Genomic DNA, 19,406 nt, shown 5'->3' with positions numbered 1-19,406 from the left:
AGGCCGCAGGGGCGCCGCGCGTGCGCACGTTCGGAGGCAGCCGGCAGGGGGCTGCTGGGAGGGCAGGGCAGTTCGAGAAACGGGTGGGCGTGTGCCGGGTGGGCGCGGGAGGGGCCTGGGGTGCGCCTGCGCGTCGGAGCCGGAGCCGCGGGAGGAGGCGGGAGCTGAGGAGGCGGCGGAGGGGGCGGGTCGCGTCCGGCGCCACGTCCGCAGCCAGAGGCCGCTACTGCCGTCGTCGCCAACGGAGTCTTCTGGCTCCAAAGCCTGAGGGAGCGCCTCCCGAACCCGCAGCTGCCCGGGGCTGTGCCAGTCGCTCAAGCTACCGCAGCGCTCTCCCGTGCAGCCGGCTCCCTCCGCCCAGCCCCAGCTCCAGGCGCCGACCCTCGACCCCGGAGGTGAGTAAGTGGGGCTGGGAGGGCGGGGGGCGCCGTCCTGGCTTCCTGTCCTCCTCTCTGTCGCCTTCTTCCGTTAGCTCTCCTGCACCTCACCACCCCCGGGCCTGGCTTCCCCGAGCGGAGCCTTTTGGGGTGACTGAGCGGGAAAGGGGGAGGGGCGGGACGATGTTGGGGGCGGACGGAGGTTCGCGGGCTGGGTTGTTGTTATTTACGTGTCCTGGGCTCCCCATCGGTGGTTTGTGGCCGGGGACTCTCCTTGGAAGCCTCCGCTTCACTTCTTAGCTCCTTGGGTGTCAGCCTGGGGGGATGGGGGTGGGAGGGCGTCAGCAGCTTGGGAGAGGAGAGGGATGCGGCAGTGTGCTGGGCTTCCCCACCACACCAACTCCTGACCTGTTGATAAACCGCTCTCGTGGGTTCAGGCAAACGAGCCTGGGTCCCCCGTGCTCTTCCCACGTAGAAAGGGCTCTACTCTCACGCCTAACCTAAAGCTGAAAGTGTGGAATAGAGAGAGGCGCTGCCGGCACCAGGGGTGGCTGGGGACCGCTGGAGCACCCGTCAGTGCCATCATTGCCTCCCGAGTCTAAAGCAAAACCGTGCCTGGTGTGCACACGCAGCTTCGAGACTGGTCCCCAAGCTCCCACTTCCAATTAGATCCCCGCCTAAATAGATCGCCTTTTGTATATGAGAAGACGTGAGATTTCTGGAACCCTGTGGGAGTGGTGGTGTGCTGGGTATCCAACGTGGAGCAGAGGGAGGAGGTGCTGAGCTTGGCCCTAGTCACGGCTTCTCCAGGGTCATTTTCTGCCTCTCCTGCCACGTCACTCCCTCTGCTAAAGAAAAAAAAAGAAAAAGACTTGCTGTGACTAAAGAGATCAGTGGGGGGAGAAGGGGCCAATGGGAAAGGTTTAGAAACACCTAAAGTGGAGAGTCCTTATTTTATTTATTACGCTCTTGTTAACACTTGCGCTAATTCCAGATGAAAATGCTTTATTTGCTATATGCGATTGTTTAACCTTTAGAACATACACTGGTGTGGGTACTCTAAAGGGCTCCCAGGAATACTGATACCACATCAACAGGTCTGTGTTTGCATGTGTGTGGCCATGCCTGCTTTTGCAAAGAACTAGGGAAGTAATGTTTAATAAACTTATTTGCACTCTGTTTGGACTACCCCCCCACCCCCGCGCTTTCATTTCTTTAGTCTGTGTTATGGCAGATGTACCAGAAACCAAGTTCAATAAAAATATGTCTATATATAGAGACTGTTGTTAGAAAAGTTTAAGGATAGATAGAAAATTTCTGTGTGTGTGTGTGTGTGTGTTTAACTAAAGGAAAAATCTTTACCTGTCTTTGTTTCAGTCATTGAGTACTTGCTGTTTTTGCTACTTCCTGAAGATAGCTCACTGGATTACATATAAACTTCTTCAGAGTGGGGCCTTCACCTGCTCGTTCTAGTTACAACCTCGGTGCCTAACACAGTGTCTGGTGACATGGTAGGGACACAAATATCTTTCGAACTAATGAGGTATAATTTGGTGAAGATTACTGGTATACTGGTTATCTTAGCTTATTGTAATTCTGCTTAATGTTTCACTTAAAGGCCACACTTAAAAAGTTGTTATTTTGGTACTGTCGGTTGTTACTGTCCCTAAGGTGGTCCCTTAAAAGCTTTACTGACAGATTACTTTTTCTTCCCTGCCAGATTCAGTGCATTTCTTGTAGCCTGCTTTCTGTTGATTTAATGGGCGGGCTGTGTATAAAAGCAGCCTGTTCAGGATAGTTGGTTAACTAGAGAAGCCTAAACACAGTAAGCTGGTGTTTTAATATACACTGCCTGTTGGTGTATGTCTGTTAAAGTTCTGTATAAATGTATTTTGAAACTCTTAGTAGTTATTTGGCAAAGAAGCTAAAAACAAGAGTGAGGATGTGGCAAAGTTCCTATATGTAGAATGTGTAGAAGAATTTAGCTAATTCATTTATAGTCTTTTTCTTATGGGAAATTGGCATTTACTATTTAATAGGTTTTTGAAATGGCTTTGAAGGTAAACTGTTGTGTAGTGTATTTTGTAGTTAGGCTTCATATAATGTGTCAGTGCTGTTTAACTTCCTTTAGTACACAAAGGGGGTGTTTAGCCATAGGCAAATTTGTATACTCTTTTCACCATTAATGAAAACTTGATGTATCGAATGTAGATCTCCACAAACAACACTGATTCATCTGTTTTCCTTTAAAAAAAAAAAAGGCTCCTAAGAGGCATTTGTTTACTTATTTCTATTATTGGAAGAAATTACCCTCTAGGGAATAGTGTTGTTATTAATCCTTGCTCAATATATTTGCCAGCTGCTATATCTATGATACCGTTGTACAGGACAAGAATTATTTCTCCTTGGCCTAAAATGCCTAAAGTAACTACTGGCGAATTTTAGTCTACAGCAAAGAAGTCTTTCACATTTCACAATTTCTTAAAAAGATACACTTACAACCAGTTTTAGTTGTTATTCTAAATTTGTTCACATGTTAGGACCAAGTGGTAAAACTGACTCATGTCCATAGAAGTAGTTCAGTTATTTGTCCTGATCTAAAGGCTGTTTTCTGTTTTTAGTTTTTATTTAAAAATTTTTTTAAAAGATTTTATTTATATGATGGAGAGAGACGTCAAGGGAGGGAACAAAAGCAGGGGGAGTGGGAGAGGGAGAAGCAGGCTCCTGCAGAGCAGGGAGCCCGATGAGGGCGGGGCTCCATCCCAGGAAGCTGGGATCATGACCTGAGCCAAAGATAGACACTTAACCAACTGAGCCACCCAGGTTCCCCATAAAGGCTGTTTTCTGTTTTTATTGCCTTCCTTAGAAAATAGAAACTTACGTTATATTATGAGTTCCTAGAGAGCAGATAATTTTTGGAGTTTTGCATGAAATAAATTAATAAATGCCAAGAAAATGTGTCCCCTTTGGGTAAATTGGTTTAGAGAAGTCTTATGTGTGCTGAATCATGCTGAAATTTCAGAGCCTGACAGGGTGGCTGGCACATAGTAGGGACCCACCTATATATTGAACTAATAATTAAGTGAGTTTAGGGCAGATGGTTTGCATAGAATGAAATAATTTTGTTTAAGGGTAACATTTAAATGGTCATTTTGACACTTTTCCTGCCATTTGTTACTAGTCTCCATGTGTATACTTTTAAATTTTAAAAGCAGATTATCTTTCCCAGTTTTAAGAGATTAGAAGTGTGTTTGTTTTCAGAATTCACAATTTAAAAGAAATAAGATGGCTGTCATGATGATAATGTACAAGGTGGTACTATAAAAAATAATTCTCCTTAGTGATAAAGTGATAGTACCTGTAAAAAGGTGATATCACTCAAACTTCGGCACATATATCTGTGAAGGGGCTGGGAGTGATTTATCTGAGTAGAAAGTGCAGGTGGCGTTACAGATAGTTAAGGATTTTAGCAAAAATACTTTCTACAAGGTATTTGATGCCTTATGATCAAATTAGGAATTCAGAAAACAACAATATTCCAAATACTTGCACTTTTACACAATTTTTATTACACTAGGAGTTCTGGAGGAATTTTAATACTTCGTACTTGCTGTAAACACCAGTGATGTACAAGAAACTCAGACATTAAAAAATACATCATCAAAACAAAAATCAATCCCTGTGGCCTCTTAGGACTTCAGAGCCCTCTAATGGCAAGTTCCTCTGTTCTTGGTAGCCCTGCTTCTAGCCTGGCAGGACTCCACATTTTCTTTTTTTCTGCTTATTGATAATCCTTTTGGCAGCTATCACTAACAATATTAAATGAATCTGTGAATATTTCTGTATAATAGTATCTAGATTCCTACATTTCAAACTCTTCTGCCAAAAGTACATCTAACTGAAGAGCAGAATAAATTCATGGGGAATGGGGGTGGGAGTGTTGTGGGCTGGGAAGAGAGAGGTGGTAAATCTGAGAGTATATCCTGAAGAAATTCTGAGCAATAAGGGAATTTCTTGAGAGTCTGGTTATTCTAAAAAACTCCCAAGCACTTTTCAGTAGTCTTTTTAATTAGTGTATATTTAAACACAAAAAGTATTTTAAATTACTGTGTAGTAAAATGCATGCATCATCTCTCTCCTGTGGTTCTTGAAGCCTCTGGTGTACTACTGCTTTCTCTTAAAAACATTTGGAAAGCACAATTCTAGCTTAAAGTATTCTTTTTTTTAAAACCAAAGATTTGGACCATATATCGCTATGTATCTTTCCTTGTGTTGCTTAAAATAAACATAATACAGATGATAATTTTATCCCACTTAGTCCACAAATACTGTGTGTCAGCTTACAACAAAAACATATTCTAACAGAATGATAAGATTGTAAATAAGATACTCAAATTGCAAACCAACCAGGGAGAATAGCAGTGAGAGCTGGGATCTTGAGGCATGGAGTTGGGGGAAATTAGGACAACTAGGCAGGCATCAGGAACCTGCCCAGGTAAGTTGTGATTTTACCTGTAAGCTTCCTGGAAGCCAAAGAGAAAAGGGAAATATCCCATCTTTCTTTTAAACAGGAAAGTGCATAGCTCTCAAAGAGAAGAAAGTTTTCTGAATCTGTTGCGGAAACAAAAGTTTTTCTGAATACCGTTAAAGAAACTTCTTATGTGGAGCTTCTTATCAGAGCTATCGAGTGATGTAGTAGGTAATTTCTTTACAGTGCAGTATAGTGTACTAAATAGCCTGCATAAGGCTCTTTGTTAGGGTTTGCTTACTAAGGACATAACTGAGAATTAAACCCAATGTCATTTTCTTCATATCAGCATTTTGTGATTTAAGTTTTGTTTTTTTTTTTTCCAGATAACCTTGATTTGAGGATAAAAACCTAAAAAAAAATAGGATAAGAACTAGGTAGATGAACTGCTAAATCTTCAGAATTACCCTTTAATGAATCACTGATTTCTAAGGCTTAAAAATACATAATTTTCTTTAGGTATGAAAGCAATACATGTTTATGGTAGAAACTTAAAATATAGATGTTAAATATGTATTTGTATATATATAATATATAAATATACATATAGATTTACATATATAACTACATATAGATTTACATACATAGATTTTTTTCTCGCTGTAGCATGCTCTCTCTCTCTTTTCTTTTGCTATATATTTCTACCGCCTAGTGGCAGTCTTTGTCAACATTTTGGTATATTTCGTTTTTAAAGTCTTTTCATATGCATTAAAAAATTGGTTATATAATGTATGCCTTTTATATTCTCTGAATATAACATTAGCATTTCCACACAGTATTTGGTCTTCATAAATCATCTTAATGTCTGCATTGTGTGTCTCTAGGAAGCTTATAAATTCATCTCTTGCCTTCTCTGAGGCTGTAGTCATTTGTACATTTGTACATTTTTCAGATTATTTTGCATTTTGTTTGCTTTTGCTGGCTTCTCTTTCACTCAGCTCTTAAATATGAGCGGTCCAGTTAAGGTTATTAGTCTATTTCTCCCTTCATTCTTTTCCTTGATCATATCTCCCATCCCCCACATTTGTCACTATCACTTCATACCACTTACAGGGCCTCAACTCTAACTCAGACTTCAAGCTGAGTTTCAGACTCCTTAAATCCAGTTGCCTCCTAAACATGTCATGTAGGCATTTGAAATCCAGCTGTTCAAAAAAAGTCCTTTCATCATATGTGTAGTTAACAGTAATATACACTTATATTTTAGAGGGTAGATGTCATGTTACGTATTCTTAGCACAATAAAATAAAAATGTTAAAAAGTCCTTCATCTTTTCTCAGAAGTGGTTTCTTGTCCGCTGTCCCTTGTCTTTATGCTCACACTAGAAATTTTCCATCCTCCGTTTTCCTTGTATCTCATATTAATATCCAAGCTCTGTTCTGCTTCATACAAAAATTCAGTTATTTGTCTGCTATGCATCTGGCATTGAAAAAGGCTCTGGGGATGCAGCAAAACCAAGCCTTGTTCTCATGGAGCTTACATTCTAATTATAGGAGACACAAAGTAAACCCATGTGTTTATATATAAATATTTTATATGTAAAGTGAAAGTATGAGCGATGAAGAAAATTGATCAGGGTTAGGTGAAAATGATAGGGAAGGGAGTAGGAGGGTGCAAATCTAGTGATCTGGGAAGATCTCTGTTAGGGGACATTCACACAAAGATCTGAAGGGAAGTGAGGAAGCAAGCCATGAACACTTGGGGAAGAGCCTTTCAGGAGAAGGGTGAGCAGGGAAACCGGGGTTGGTAGACTGGTATGAGAGAGGCAGAATGTTAACATCGGAGTGTTAGATGTCAGGCCTCGACTCTGGATTTTATTCTGAACAAAACAGGAAGCAGTTGTAGGGGTTTAAGCAGAGTGTGACATGCTAGACCTGAGGAACAGCAAAGGTCGAGGCTCAGAGGCCAGTTAAGAGACTTTGTAGCAGCCCAAGTAAGAGAAACGATAGTTTAGCAGTAGAGGTGATGAGAAGTGGTTGTATTCTGTATTTATTTAGGCAGCAGAATTTACTGATGATTAGATAGGAATGTAAAAAAAAAAAGGGAAATCAAGGGTGATTCCCATTTATTTATACAGGAAAAACTGGCAGGGCTTAAACTGTTACTCTATCTCACTGAACTTCTTTTTTTTTTTTTTTTAATAAAATCTTTTTTTTTTTTTAAAGATTTTATTTATTTATTTGAGAGAGAGAGACAGTGAGAGAGAGCATGAGCGAGGAGAAGGTCAGAGAGCGAAGCAGACTCCCCATGGAGCTGGGAGCCTGATGTGGGACTCGATCCCGGGACTCCAGGATCACGCCCTGAGCCGAAGGCAGTCGTCCAACCAACTGAGCCACCCAGGCGTCCCTCACTGAACTTCTAAAGTAGCCACTTACTGCGTTTAATCTCTCTGTCCTTCATCTTTTTTTTTTTTTTTTAATTTATTTTAGAAGGAGAGCAAGCGTGAGGTGGGTGGCAGGGAGGAGGGACGGAGGGAGAGAGAAGATCTCAAGCAGATGCACTGAGCGTAGAGCCAGACGCAGGGCTCGATCTCAGGCCCCCCAGGACCATGACCTGAGCGGAAATCAAGAGTTAGCCACTTAACCAACTGAGTGATGCAGGCACCCCACCTTCTTCATCTGTTCTTGCTTCTGTTAGCTTCTTAAAGCACAGCTCTGACTGTGTTACTGTCATGGCCCTCCTTTGCCTACCAATAGAAGGATAAAGTCAATTCATATTATATAAATGAATTTGCATCTGTCTTTTATGAAGCAGCACCCATCTTTTAAAATGGTGGTCTTTGGGATGTCGGGTGGCTCAGTGGGTTAAGCTGCTGCCTTTGGCTCAGGTCATGATCCCAGGGTCCTGGAATCGAGTCCTGAATCGGGCTCCTTGCTCAGTGGGGAGCCTGCCTCTCTCTCTACCTCTGCCTGCCTCTCTGCCTGCTTGTGTGCTTTCTCTCTCTCTCTTTCTGGCAAATCTTTTTTAAAAAAATAAAATGGTGTTTTTTTAAATTACAAGATATATGTGGCAAAATTAACCTTTTAAAGAGATTCTGAATTAGGAAAAGGTAAGTCTTTTAGTTGGGATTTGTGGGATATATACAGAAGGGCACTTTTGAAATGTAGGCAATTGCTGTCACACCTGTTTTTTAAATAAGCTTTATGACCAGTGTGGGGCTTGAACTCATGACCCTGCGGTCAAGAGTCACATGCTCTACAGACTGAGCCAGCAAGGCGCCTCCTCCCCATCACACCTGTTTTTAAAGTCCAGTTAACATATGTAAGATGTATGTGTGTATATGCTTTCTCTGTATTTCTGTACATGATATAGTAGCATCTCTTGATTGGTTGATCAGCTAGATAATCTGAATTTGTATGTGTACGGTATACAGATCCTGGGAACATAGTAGGGAACGAGCTAAACAGTATCTTCTTTTGGAATTAACAGTTCAGTAGGGAAGAACGTGGCTCCACGGGAGTTTTTCATTAGGAAGGAACATGCATATTCGGTCCAGGATTTCTGCATATTTTGTTTTAAATTTGTTAAGTAGGATTCTAATACTTGTAGTATTGGAGTACTAGTATTTCAATCTTGTTTTAATCTTTTCTTAGTCAAGTGAATATAAAAACAAATATTTCAAGACAGTAAAGGAAATTGGGAAAAGAAAGTTTATGTTTTTTTCATCCCAGTGTAGCTTATTTTATTTCTTAGGTTCCTTTACTACTTGTACTAAGGAGGTAATCACATATGTATTTTTTCATACATTTTGGGTTCTTTTGCTACCTGTGTTTGTAAGAGCTCTAAAAACAATAAAAAGTAATCAAAATCCATCTCTTAATGATTCAGATTGATGATGTCATCTTTATAAAAGGACATCATGATTTTTAGAAAATTTTCTGAAAAAACATGTTTTTTAGTCATAATACAGGTTTTCTCTAAGTCTGTTGTAAAATAAATTACAGTTAAGTTAACCAGTACTCTGTAGAAGGAAGCACTTAAGATTTTTGTCTACTAGCCCTGACTTTCCAACTTTCTTACAATTAGTAAGCAACATAGGAAAGCTTGTACTATGCTTGTTACTCTTTGGTTGGTATTTGAGATAAGATTCATATTGTCTACTATTGTAAGTAAAAGTATTTCTTTTTTTTTTTTTTTTAAAGATTTTATTTATTTATCAGAGAGAGAGAGGGAGAGAGAGTGAGCACAGGCAGACAGAATGGCAGGCAGAGGCAGAGGGGGAAGCAGGCTCCCCGCTGAGCAAGGAGCCCGATGTGGGACTCGATCCCAGGACCCTGGGACCATGACCTGAGCCAAAGGCAGCTGCTTAACCAACCGAGCCACCCAGGCGTCCCAGTAAAAGTATTTCTTAAACACCACAAACTAGGAGAAAAATGTAGTTTTGTGACAAGTGTTTTAAAATGTTTATCTGAATAAAGTTGATTAAGTCTTAATTTAGCATTTGCTAAGAGGTCATCTCACAGGTTGAGGTTACAATGAAATGTGTATGTGTTTTTTAGGAGATCATGAATCAGGCAGATAAAAATCAAGAACTCCCATCATACCTTAGTGATGAACCACCAGAAGGTAAGTATGCATCTGACATACTAAGAATGAAAACAAGGGTCCTACTAAATTAAAATTCTGATTGTTTTTGTTAAATTTAAAGTAACAGTCTGTTTATCTTATCAGTGAAGATGTTCCAAAAGTAATTGAAGATAAACACTTTAGCTTGTAAGATGAAAGCACATATATTGCTGAATGGGGACACCATGCAACAGTTGTATTATATAAGATCTGTTCTTTTGCTACTCTTTTATTAAGACCATTTCACAAGTTAGAGTATTCTTTCATTTGTAAAGAATGGGTATGGGGTGCAGAGGAAGGATGGACCATGTTTAATTTTTCACGTAATGCATACAAAAACTCAATTCAAGAGCCACTTGAGATTGGTTATTAAGCTGTTATTTATCATTGGTAGTTCTTCTTTTTTTTTTTTTTTTAAAGATTTTTATTTATTTATTTGACAGAGAGAGATCACAAGTAGGCAGAGAGGCAGGCAGAGAGAGAGGAGGAAGCAGGCTCCCTGCTGAGCAGAGAGCCCGATGCGGGACTCGATCCCAGGACCCTGAGATCATGACCCGAGCTGAAGGCAGCGGCTCAACCCACTGAGCCACCCAGGCACTCCCTCATTGGTAGTTCTTCTTATAGTAATACATGGTCTTAGGGTCTGCTTAATTTAAATTCTCTTTTAGTTTGAAAATTGTGATGAGTCCTTTTCTTACTTAGACTTCAAAAATCGTTGGAAATGCTAACTGCATATGTGAATGTCTTGGCTATATACAGAAAATGACCGCAGGCATTTTCTGTTTATGGTTTTGGTGTCGAACATTTTTAAACTTAAACCAAATAGTAATTTCCTTCGACAACTGCATGTTTGTACAGGACAGTCCTAATCGGTCAGATAGAGAATCAAAGTGAGGACAAAGGGATGAAATGGCCAGCAGACCATACTGGAGTTGCAGGCAGACTAGTATCTCTGGGAAGAGGGGAGAGCTGGAAGTTGTGATTGGGTATTTTATTTTCTTCTCAGTTACACACTGTCCAGGCTGGTAGACAAAAATGAAATCGTTAGGAAAACACAATGAAAAGTTTGTACTTAACCCTAAAAGAAGATGGTGCTAACTAGATGATTAATTTTAGTTTGGCGGAAGAGTATCCTGGAAAATTATTAGTTCAGCTGTTTTCTTGACTTATTTTTTAGGTCTAGAACTCTAAGTGTTGAAAAGTTAGGGCTTAATGAGAAAGTCAGTAAGGACTTTGTAGGGATAAAGTCGGGAAAGAGAGAAAGACAGCTCAGGAGCATGTTTGTCACGAAGAGAAAGCTTTGGTAATGTCTTTGTATAGGAACCTGCTAAACCAGAGTAGTCTGCAGAGCAGATAATTTATATGGTGGTAATTAAGAGCACACTAATTAAAGAGTGTCAACAGCATTAATATTTATCTACTTTGACTAAGAAAAATCATCTTCATTAAATGCATGTGCACCAAATTTGGCATAGCAGGGTAATACTAATGAAGGTATTCAGCATGAGGAAGTTATCTGTTCTATTCTCAAATCAGGATTTTTTCCTTTTCCTGGTGTTAGTGACCTTGATTACAAAAGAATTCCCAATTATGCCTTTTCATCATAATTTTATAATCAACATACTCAGATGCTTTTCCATATCCTTTTATTTCAGCTCTTTAATTTTATTTAAACAAATTTTATTTCAGAGAGAGTGCATGTGCATGCTCAAGCTTGCAGGGGTGGGTGGGCGCAGAGGGAGAAGCAGACTCCCTGCTAAGCAGAGAGCCTGATGTGGGGCTCGATCCTAGCACCATGGGATCATGACATGAACCAAAGGCTTAACTGAGTAACCCAGGCACTCCTAGTTAAAAATTTATATTAACTATGCTTATTATTCAAATAGCTTCAATTAAGAATTTGGTTTTTATAAATTTAGCCATTGCTATATCTTTATCTGAGCTATTTTGATGAGCCAGTGATCTTTTCATACTTGTAAAACCTCTAAACAATGGAAGGAAAATCTTTATTAAGGTAAATTTGTGCTGTGTTAGAAAAGCTCGATTTTTAGAATTTTTTTCTCCGATCGAATATTACCAGTTCCTTATTGTTGTCTTCTCTGAGATATTCTGCTTGGAGTTAGTAGCTTTGGTAGTCCTAGTTGTGCCTGTGTACCCAAGAATTTACTTTTCTTTGTGTGAGTTGTACCTTTTCTGTGATTAAAGTCTGAACTGTTGGGTGCCTAGTGGCTCAGTTGGTTAAGCAACTGCCTTTGGCTCAGGTCATGATCCTGGAGTCCCAGGATTGAGTCCCGCATCAGGCTCGCAGCTCCATGGGGAGTTTGCTTCTCCCTCTGGTCTTCTGCTCTCTCATGCTCGCTCTCACTGTCTCTCTCTCAAATAAATAAATAAAATCTTTAAAAAATAAAAATTAAAAAAAAAGTCTGAACTGTTTCATGACCAAGTATTTTTCCACAAAGTTTAGAAAAACATAAACACCGTTGCTTATGTGTTGTTGCTGCCTAAATCATTAGATTACAAAGGAGAAAAGACCTGTGTTTGTTTGAGGTTGATAACAAGCAAATTTTTATGAAATCTTCCTGTTATTTTATGCCTAAGTTTGATATACGTACCTATTTGAATTACTATTCAAAATGAAACAAACCAGAAAACAAAATAATGACTTAAATAAATCTGAATTTTTCATATTGATATTACCTTTTCTGGAGTAAAGGAGTTTTTACAGACTAGATATTTAAATGACATGCTCTCTCCTGTAAGAATTACTGGTGTGGTGAAAGTATTAAGTATAGCTGTAGTTTCTCTGTACACTGTAAAAAATGATTTTAGGTAAGATGATTCTAAGATATAAATAATTATTTTAGTTTTACATAGCATTAGCTCTTTAAATACATTATCAAAATGCAAATAGAGCAGACACCCACATATATTTAAATTAGTGTTCCTTAAACTTTTTGGCTTTTCCACTTTTAAAAATTGAGGACCCCAAAAAAGCTTGTGTCTTCATTGATATTTGCCATATAAATAATAAAAACTGAGAAATTAAATATTTTATGAAAAATCCTTGTGGACCTGTTACGTATTAACGTGATTAACATAGTTTTTGAAAAGCAGCTATTTTCCAAAGCAAAAAAAAAAAAAAAAAAATTTAACAGGTTGGGTGACCTTGTTTTTAAATTTTTACAATCTCATTAATGTTAGGGTTAATAAAAGAGAGCTAGTTTCTCACAGCTGCTCTGTGTTTCATCTTTTGTTAGTCTGCACATCATTTAGATTCTGGAAAATTCTGTAGACTTGTGAATGAATGTGAAAGAATGAAAGGGAAAAGATAAATCATGTGTTAGTATTATTATGAAAATCATTTTTATCCTGCGGAGCCCCTGAAATAGTCTTGTGGATACCCAGGGGTCCCAGGCCATACCTTGAAAACCACTGCTTTAAATGAAGAAGGTTGTTTTAGAGATGATTGAATTCTGTCAAGGAAACGACAGCTAAATATATTTGTCTTCCTATTTTTTCATGTCCTTTTAGGATATAAAGATTTTTATTAACAGCAACAAAACTATAAATCAAGGAAACATTTAAGTTTAGATTCTATTTGATGAAAGTTATCTAGTCCCAAAAGCATTTTTTCTCATAGATACTAAGACTTAGCATTGGACCAAGATGTTTTAAAACCATGTACAACTATAGTTTTGAGGGAAGAGGTTTTGTGTCTTGATCAGGTTTGGATTTATGTGGTTCGTCTTATCAAAACAACCTCTTGATTGTTAGGAAATCTTAGGATACTTAATGATTTGAACTGCTCTTGTAAAGACTTACAATTGGCTGTCTTCATGTTTTTTCTTACCAGGTTCAATGAAAGATCACCCACAGCAGCAACCAGGCATGTTGTCCCGTGTGACTGGCGGTATCTTCAGTGTTACAAAGGGGGCTGTTGGTGCCACCATTGGTGGTGTGGCTTGGATTGGTGGGAAGAGTCTGGAGGTGACCAAAACAGCTGTTACAACTGTGCCTTCCATGGGAATAGGGCTGGTGAAAGGGGGCGTGTCTGCTGTGGCTGGAGGTGTTACAGCTGTTGGGTCTGCTGTTGTAAACAAAGTGCCCTTAACAGGAAAGAAGAAAGACAAATCTGACTAAAATATGGAGATACATTTGCTCTCCACAGCATTATGATGCCAGTGGCATTGAATTGCTAAATTATGGACTACAACGAAGTCACCTGTTCGGACGTTTATCTTCTAAACTGCTGTGTTGAAAGTATTGATGACTGGCTTTTGTCTAAAAAGAAGAGACCAATACTAGCACAGTGTATGAAGGTTTCTCATACTTAAATTCCAGCTTTTTATCTGGTAAAATGTTACTCTTATTCAGTTGTAACTGAAGATATGGTATATTTGATATTTACTATAAGTCTTTCAGTTTAACTAAAAAATGTGAAAGTTGAATTTAGTTGATGATCTTTACAGTTCCATATGTATAATGTGCCAGGTAACTCATTTGCCCCTTAAGAAGGGAACCTTGAACTACATAAACTGTACCTTTGATGTGCCTAATAGTTTCAGATGTCTTAGTTTTTTTTATAACCATAGTTGGTTAGGCCAAGAGGCATTCTTTTCTTATTTAAGCTGGTAAAAGTAGCAGGAATTAGAGAAATTTACAAGAAGAGGTAAATGGTTTTATGATACTGAGTGTTTACCATCTTTTGTTAGATATGCATTACATTAATTTAATCATTGATGCCTTATGAAACATCTTTTTTAATACCCTAACCATGTGCAGTTCTTAGAACGATCTATGGATTCTTTTAAAAATTGTGAAATTAGCTTTCCCTCTTAAGAATCTCAGGAGTGGTGGGTTAAAGGCATTTCTTGCTCTCAGCAGCTAAGGTAGTGCTTGTAGGTGTTTTGTTAACGGTCAGTGTAGTTACCAGCCGAACGTTACATTTCAGTCTGGTTTCATGCTCCATCTTTAATTCACCTCACAGTGCCTAAGGAGTATTTCTTTGCTGGTCATAAGCTCTCTTGGAAGTTTCACATTAAGGAGGAACAGATAATTTTAAATTCTTAAGAATCCCCTAAAGCATCCCACATACAAAAAAATCTTCACATCAATTTTACCTTTAGGATGGCTTAAAATGTTAGCAGTACCCCTTTTTAAAAACACAGTAAAAGCAGCCACAAATATGGGGGAGCTGACTTTGAAATTGAATGAAATGGGCTCCACAGATTAGTTTTGAATGTAAGATATGTATACAAGTGCTGTCAGTGGTTTATAGGCTTTTAAAACGTTATATTACAATCAATCCTTAAAGAAGTCATAGACTTTGTACCATTTCCAAGTCAACTTCAGGCAGGGAATTGAAGTTTTTGATTGTGGATGATAAAGTGCGTCATGTCTCCTTAACATGTCTCATCATGCCCCATTCATTCTCAAGGAATATGACTTAGCTGGAATTCATCATTTTTTACATATTCCATTTCATGAAAAATTTTTAAAAGTGGCACATATATTTGGTATTCCTCTTAACTGAGGGTTATAATCCAGGTTTGTAAAATCTTAGTTTTCTTTAACTTAAATCTGGACATTTGCCTCCATTTTGCAGAAGTGTTTGTTTGTGTAGCAAAGGAGGTGATGCTCTGGAGCAAGTCAGTCAGAATACATCCTTGAGAACGTAAAACAGATCACTCTAGCATCCAAGGCTTTAATGTCTTTCTGAACCACTAAGAGCTTTACATTAATAGTGTGGAACAACAAATGGGTAAGAACATAACTTTTTTAAAAGCTTTCATAAACACCAGGAGGGATCTTAAGCAAACCTGCAAAGGTTCTACCATTATATACAAAACTGAAAATTTGAGTTCATCATAAATGGTCATTTATTTCATGCTCTATGACTTAAGGTATTTTGGGTGGTGTATCTGGTCAAATGTCATAATCGGCAAAAGGGATTTTTAAAAGTGACTCCAGAGTTAATTGATGAACTCTAAACAGTGATCTAAAAAGTGGTATTGGAGAACTTATTTCCTGCTATTTGAAAGAAATGATTGCTTCATTGCTAGTTTATATTTCTAATTTATCTTCTATAGTCATAGGTTCTGCTGTGCTTTGCACCTGAATTTCTAAACACAGACTTTAGTTTACTGTGTGCTTGCATATTTATTTTCAACCTTGTCTTTAAAATTGCTTGAGGAAAAATGGTTGTATTTCTGCCACAGAAAAGCCTTCTGGTACATTTTAGCTCTGAACTATAACTTTATTCAGGAGAGGCTTTTGCAAGGATGGCAGAGAAGTGTACAAAGGAACGTTTGTTACAGAGGTTCTTGTTGCAGTGAACTGGCCATCAGATGACACATGCAGTCGTACATTTGAGTCTTCTCCAGGGTATTTGCGTAGACTGGCAGTTTGACCTGTGAAACAGTACTGGTTCACTTCAAGAAACTAAGGTTGATACATACACTTGGAGGCATCTGTTATTCAGTGTATCTTTTGAGTGGGTATTTGGCACAGTGAGGATGAACTTGTGTGACCCACCTGAATGCCTGATCTAATAATGTTGCATTATGAATCCTGTACTTAGTGAAATGTCAGATGAAGATGATTGGTGATTGAATAAAAATTTTTTTGTATAAAGGAATGGGAAAAGAATACATAAATCTGTCAATAAACACTATGACCTGCAAAAGATGAAATGTTTCATAAAGATCTAAGGAAATAAAGGAAATTTAAAGGAAAAACAGGATAGTATTAAAATTTTTAGTTCCATAGTTCAGAAAGTAGTCAGTTTTTTTGATACTAATGCACAAACATGACAAAACATCTTTGAATATGTATTTTGATACCAAGACAGTGAAATGCAAATACATTTTAGTCAACTCTGATGAAGATTAATAATGCAGATTTTTAGGTTTTATCCCAACTTTCTGAATCTCTGCAGGTAGGGCCCAGGCCTGTAGTTCAGTATCCTCCACAGCTGATTCTTGTTAACAATTTGGGATCTGATGTAGAAGTAGGGAGCGTTTTACTCTGTCCTAAGTAACTATGGAACCAACTTGCATCCCTCACTGGACAGAAGTGATTCAGAGAGATGGGAACCAGTTGGAGGAACGTAGAAAATTGGCACATACTAGCTGTCTACTTACCTGCCAGGTGTTGTCCACACATCATCTGATTTCATCAGTACCGTGGAAGTATCTCTTTTTACAAGTACAAAACAGGCTTTTAGTGTTAGCAGTTTTCCCATGATCACTTTTGAATTCAAGTAAATCCCTTTTCCAATTAATACCCAGAAACAGAAATGGGGCTACTCAGTAACTAGTACTTCATTCTGCTGTTGGTAGGCAGTGCTGACTGTACGCTTCATCTACCAGGCTAACTTGAGTTCTCTGGAAGTCTTATAGGTAATCATACTTATTTTGGCAGCTAATTACATTTGTCATCGAAATGAATTTAGTGTAATTATGAACTGTTTAAGGGAAATAGTTTTGTTGTTAGAGCCTTTTCTTCACGGAGGAAATAAAATTTGACTAGTGTTTTATGTAAGGATGTCTCTCCTTGCTATATTGTGGATATTGAAGATTTCATATTAGGGAAAAAGAAAGGTTCAAGGGCTAAAAACTAATGGAACAGGATTTGGTCTAAGGAAAAATAAAGTAATTACATGTTTGGTCATGAATGTGTATTTTCTAAAAATTAAATCTTGTCAGGTGAGAGTAAGCTACAAATGTATTTCTCTAACCATAAATGCCTCTGGTTTTCCATGCCTGGACCTGAGCACAAGTTTGCTGATGCTGACTATAGGCTTTTTACAAATGAATGGCCACTGAACCCTGCCATACTTTCTTATATACGCTCTTGTTATGTTCGTTTTCTTACTCCTCAAAACAACCATTTCATTCCTTTTCTTTCCAGCCCTCCGACACTACTCCCTCCCATTCTACTGCCCTTTGTGAAAAGAGACAACCTGACACATCTCCCCTCTCACCCCACTTATTCCATCACGTGCTCGCATCCATCCCCAGGACTACAATCCCTGTTCTGATCCTAAGTCAGTCCCGCTTTCACTTCTTTCACTGTTTTTCCATCTCTCTCTCCTGGGTCATATCCATGAGCATATAAACATCTGGTGTTTTCTTTTTCTTTTTTTTTTAAGGTTTTATTTATTTATTTGACAGAAATCACAAGTAGGCAGAGAGGCAGGCAGAGAGAGAGGTAGAAGCAGGCTTCCCGCTGAGCAGAGAGCCGGATGCGGGGCTTGATCCCAGGACCCTGAGATCATGACCAGAGCCCAAGGCAGAGGCTTAACCCATTGAGCCAACCAGGTGCCCTACTTTCTTTAAAGAGAAAGTATGCCTGATCTTACAACCTTCATTTTCCTGCTTCCCTTTGCCACATTTTTGAAAAACTTTATAGTCTCTGCCTTAGTCATCTCCTGTTCTCGCGAACCCCCTCCAGGTGCCGCCTTACCTTTCTCAATGCACCAGTCACTCCTGATAGGGCCAACCAGTGATTTCTTTTTGGCCAAATCCATTGGTCACTTATCTGTATCTTAGTTGACCACTCTATGGCATTCAACATTATTGGCCATGCCCTCTTTCCTCGGGACCTCTTTTGGTCAATTCCTTCCGGCCGTGGCCAGTCACTACTACAAAATCTATAATTTATTTCTGGGCAATCTCATTTAGAGTCTTAGCTTTAAATACCACCATAGATATGTAGATGATCCCTGAGTATCTCTAGTTCTGACCTCACGGTTCCAGACTTTGCCATTTGCCCGTTTGACATCTCTGCTCAGCTAGTAGGCATCTCAATGTAAAATAAAAGAAAACTAAGGTAACCATATAAATGTTCCAAACCAGGACACTTCAGAGAGTGGAAGATAAGCACACCACTGATAATTAGGTCAGGACGACAAGCAAACTAAACTCTTTCCGAAGGTTTCCCATCACACTTAGAATGCGATCCCATTCCTTAGATGGACGGGGACACTCTTCCTGCCCCAACTGTTGCTGCCATTCTTTTTCTTGAACAAACATTCCTGTTTAACTTTGGGTAAGTGACACCCTGTCTGTGTCTGCATCTCCTCATTTGTAGAACAGTAAATGGTAGTTCTCAGCTCTAAGCGTTCTAAAGCACAACATGCCCAGCACTTAGTAGGTGCTACATGAGACTACTGTTCACTACCCCAAGGAACCAAACAGATTTGAACACTAGAGGGTTACTTGCATTTGCTAAGTGAATAAAGACATGGCGTGTATTTTTAATTGGGTTTTCATTACTTAAAAAAAGGCCATGCACACACAGGACACAGATGGTGGGAGTGTTAAGAGTCAACTGTTTGGTGGTGTTATTTGTTACAAAATTCAAAATCCGCAGCTGGAGGTGAGCCAGTCTTTATCTGGATAATGTTTATCTTGGAACAAGACTTAGAAACAGAAATTTGGAATGCTATTAAAACCGGTACCAACCATCACACATTTTCCCTTTCAGAGCCAGACCTGGATTTTCCGTTTTCTAAAAAAGCTGCTTAATTCAAATGTATATAAATTAGATCACTTCATATTTAAGGAATTTTACAAAAATTCGTAAGTTTGTTGTTGGTACTCCTTTGTCATGTCAGGTAAGGGTATGGTTTTTCTTTTCTTTTAAAAAGACATTTGAGAAAGAGAGCACAAGGTGGGAACAGGGCAGAAGGAGAATATATCCAAGCAGACTTCCTGCGGAGCCTGGAGCCATGAGATCAGGACCTGAACTGAATCCGAGTTGACACCCAACCTACTGTGCGTATGGCTTTTCGTAATGCCAACTCCTAAGCAATCCTCTTTCTAGTCACAGGTTTGAACAGAAGTCAGATCACAGTAAATCTGGACTCTATCACTTGGCAGGCCTCTCTAAGCTTGTTTCCTCATCTATAAAATGGGGAAAGTAATGATGCA

General features: G+C 39.0%; 1 protein-coding gene across 1 annotated transcript; it reads left to right on the top strand.

Moving 5' to 3' along the window:
* The first annotated feature begins 190 nt into the window (after positions 1–190).
* TMEM263 (transmembrane protein 263) lies at positions 191–17,136 on the top strand. The gene is made up of 3 exons (XM_044227007.1): positions 191–395; positions 9,405–9,471; positions 13,325–17,136. The coding sequence occupies exons 2-3, from the start codon at positions 9,411–9,413 to the stop codon at positions 13,609–13,611; spliced, it is 348 nt and encodes a 115-aa protein (XP_044082942.1). The 5' UTR covers positions 191–395; positions 9,405–9,410; the 3' UTR covers positions 13,612–17,136.
* Positions 17,137–19,406: the final 2,270 nt, after the last annotated feature.

This window comes from Neovison vison, chromosome 12, assembly GCF_020171115.1.
Source record: "Neovison vison isolate M4711 chromosome 12, ASM_NN_V1, whole genome shotgun sequence".
Lineage (NCBI taxonomy): Eukaryota > Metazoa > Chordata > Mammalia > Carnivora > Mustelidae > Neogale > Neogale vison.
Note: the sequence above shows the minus strand (reverse complement) of the source record. Positions and strands in the feature narration are given on the sequence as shown.

What these genes read in the sequence shown, in the direction of transcription:
- TMEM263 (XM_044227007.1), top strand. Translation starts at nt 9,411, where the DNA reads ATGAATCAGGCAGATAAAAATCAAGAACTCCCATCATACCTTAGTGAT. An exon ending in TAGTGATGAACCACCAGAAG is followed by an intron (nt 9,472 to 13,324) that starts GTAAGTATGCAT and finishes TTTTCTTACCAG; the next exon opens with GTTCAATGAAAGATCACCCA.